Consider the following 2529-nt stretch of genomic DNA (forward strand, 5'->3'; position numbering starts at 1 on the left):
CCCTAAAATCTCAAACGATTATTCTATCATTACATTAGTTCCTTTATTTATGACATGAAATTTGATATTGCAAACACAAACGCAACAAAGGGAAATAAAAGAACAGTAACATATAAGGTCAATTGAAATCAGTCTTAATCAAAGCAATGATTCTGAAATTACCATCGTGTAGTTTTCACCATTGTTTTCAAAGCTGCCAGTGGATGTTGTAAATAAAATAAACAATCAGTACAGTCAAAACAACATGAAGAACCATCAAACATGTATAACATGATGCGTATCCAAACATGAATGTATTGATATAATCTCTGAATAATTTAAACATAATCCAAATGGACATTCACGTTTAAATCCAAATAACAGCAGATGAAGTTCTTGGTAAGTTTTCAAAGCTTATAATGACACAAACAGTCTCAAACATGAAACGTACAAACTACACATCTAAAGGATTGATTTGCTTTGTGCATATTTGCATCAACTACTGTTGAGCCTTTCTTCCCTTTCTTTTCTCGGCAAAAAAGAAGCCCATCAAGGCAACAATTGAGAAAACGCTGAAGCAAACGGATGCAATATCAAGCGAGACATGGCGTCCCGTGATGGCCTGGATTTCGAAGAGGTTGGTAGTTTTCTTGGCATCGGTAGTTTGACCGTAAGCCACTTGTTGGTTGTCAGCATCCAATGCATAGGCTCGGACGAAGTAGGTGGCGGTCGGAACTTCTCGCTCAATTTTCCATTCAAAAGTTTGGGTGGTGGTGGTGTAGGGTGTTTTTACGATCTTGAATTGGCATGTTTTGTCTTTGGAAAGATTGTCGACGGTTTTCCTCCAAGCTCGGTCCACTTGGCTAATTGGTGCGTAGCATAACTGGACCTTGATGGTTTTGTAGGCTGAATCTGCTGAGAAACTTTGGTTCAGCCCCCATGTCACTGTGATTTTGTCTTCCCCGGCTTTCAAAACTGCACAATTAAACACCTTCAAAGTCACATTCAATTTTCCGAATAATTTAAAGTTGAATTGGATAAGAGGTTTAAATCTTGATGTTATCGTATCTTAATTAACCAATCAATAAATTAAATATGGCTAATTAATTTTTTTGAAAAATATATATTAAGAAAATATAACACCCTTTGATCCGAGTTTCAAAGTTTGTACATCTCTAATGTTCAATAATGTAATATATTATTTAATTTATATGATACGAAAATATAAAAATATATTACTTTATTTGGGCATTAGAAATAAAAAGTTATTAAAGATTAACTAAAACATATTTTTGAAAGAAGACTGATGATTTTTCTACACAGATTTATTTCAAATATAAAATTTGGAGTTGGTGTTTTAATAGGATTCAGACGTAGATAAATATATAAGAAATTAAGTTGGAGTGAACTATGTATTTATTCACTCAACTATCATATTTATTTCATTTGTCACTTAGTTATTTTTTTCAAAATCATATCTAACATTATATTTTGATAAGTTTTTGATCACTCTAACTTGAAATTTCTACCCTTTTATAATGATGACTTGATAATGCATCAACATCAATGTTAATTTTTAAATTAAGTGACTGAAACAGAATCAAGTGATAGTTGGTGACTAAATAAACAATTTACCCATCAAATTAATACTTAAACCTAACTCAACCCCATCTTCATCCTGCACTCCAAGATATCTAATGAAAAAAGTAAATTTTTTAACGACAAATCGGAACAAAAAAAAAATTCACATAGTAAGATTAATCAAAAGATTTTCACTTTTTTCCTAATGGATAATCCACAACTCAATACAGAATCAGATGAACAGAAATGGAAACAAAATTTGATTAACTTACGTCGTTGAGGATGAGAAGCAGTGATAACAAGTGTTCTTTGCAGCGAAGAGAAAGTGATGATCGCAGAACATGTCTGCGAAAAACAAACCAAAACAACAATTAAACCCAGAAGAAGACCTCCACCTGCCATTGATTCTTCTCCTTCACGATGAACACAATGCCTGGGGAAATTGGTCTTATATAGAAAACCCCATTTCTTTAATAATAATAAATGCTTCCGGGAAAAGTCAAAAGGCCTTCTTAAGAATTTGAAGGGATATTATTATTACTAATTTAAAATAATAAGATTGGATTGGAATGGCCCTTGTACTTGACTACGAGTTTTTTTGACTTTTAGATTCATTGACTCTGTTTTAACTAGTTGGCATGTGGAAACATTGCTCATGAGTTGAAGGCAATGTTTTCTTTTCTTTCTCTTTTTTATTGAGAGCAATATTTAAAAATGGTTAAACATGAGAATTGAGTCTTGATCCATGATCCCATGCTTAGCTAAGCTTTCACTTAGCCAAAGGCTTTTGCGAAATTTAATTCTAATAATAAGAATTGAGTCTTGATCTTCATACCTTCAGATTTTATTTTTTGATTTTTTGGAAATTATGAGTGACAATCGAACATCCCCTTAAAAGTTACGACATCTTTAAATAAAAAAATGCACGTTGATTTAAAGATTGTTTTTGCTTGAAGTTTGGAAGCAGAA

At 32.3% G+C, this 2529-nt stretch overlaps 1 protein-coding gene across 1 annotated transcript; it reads right to left on the bottom strand.

Moving 5' to 3' along the window:
- Nucleotides 1-472: 472 nt before the first annotated feature.
- LOC120171851 (high-affinity nitrate transporter 3.1-like) lies at nucleotides 473-1979 on the bottom strand. Its single transcript, XM_039179482.1, has 2 exons — nucleotides 1833-1979; nucleotides 473-954 (listed from the first exon to the last, which is right to left on the bottom strand). The coding sequence occupies exons 1-2, from the start codon at nucleotides 1960-1962 to the stop codon at nucleotides 479-481; spliced, it is 606 nt and encodes a 201-aa protein (XP_039035413.1). The 5' UTR covers nucleotides 1963-1979; the 3' UTR covers nucleotides 473-478.
- Nucleotides 1980-2529: the final 550 nt, after the last annotated feature.

Source organism: Hibiscus syriacus, unplaced genomic scaffold (genome assembly GCF_006381635.1).
Source record: "Hibiscus syriacus cultivar Baekdansim isolate YM2019G1 unplaced genomic scaffold, ASM638163v2 tig00111837_pilon, whole genome shotgun sequence".
Taxonomy (NCBI): domain Eukaryota; kingdom Viridiplantae; phylum Streptophyta; class Magnoliopsida; order Malvales; family Malvaceae; genus Hibiscus; species Hibiscus syriacus.

Bases quoted from the DNA above. Each gene is read 5' to 3' on its own strand.
- LOC120171851 (XM_039179482.1), bottom strand. From the start codon at position 1,962: ATGGCAGGTGGAGGTCTTCTTCTGGGTTTAATTGTTGTTTTGGTTTGT. The intron at 955-1,832 runs GTAAGTTAATCA...TTAATTGTGCAG, and splicing joins TGCTTCTCATCCTCAACGAC to TTTTGAAAGCCGGGGAAGAC.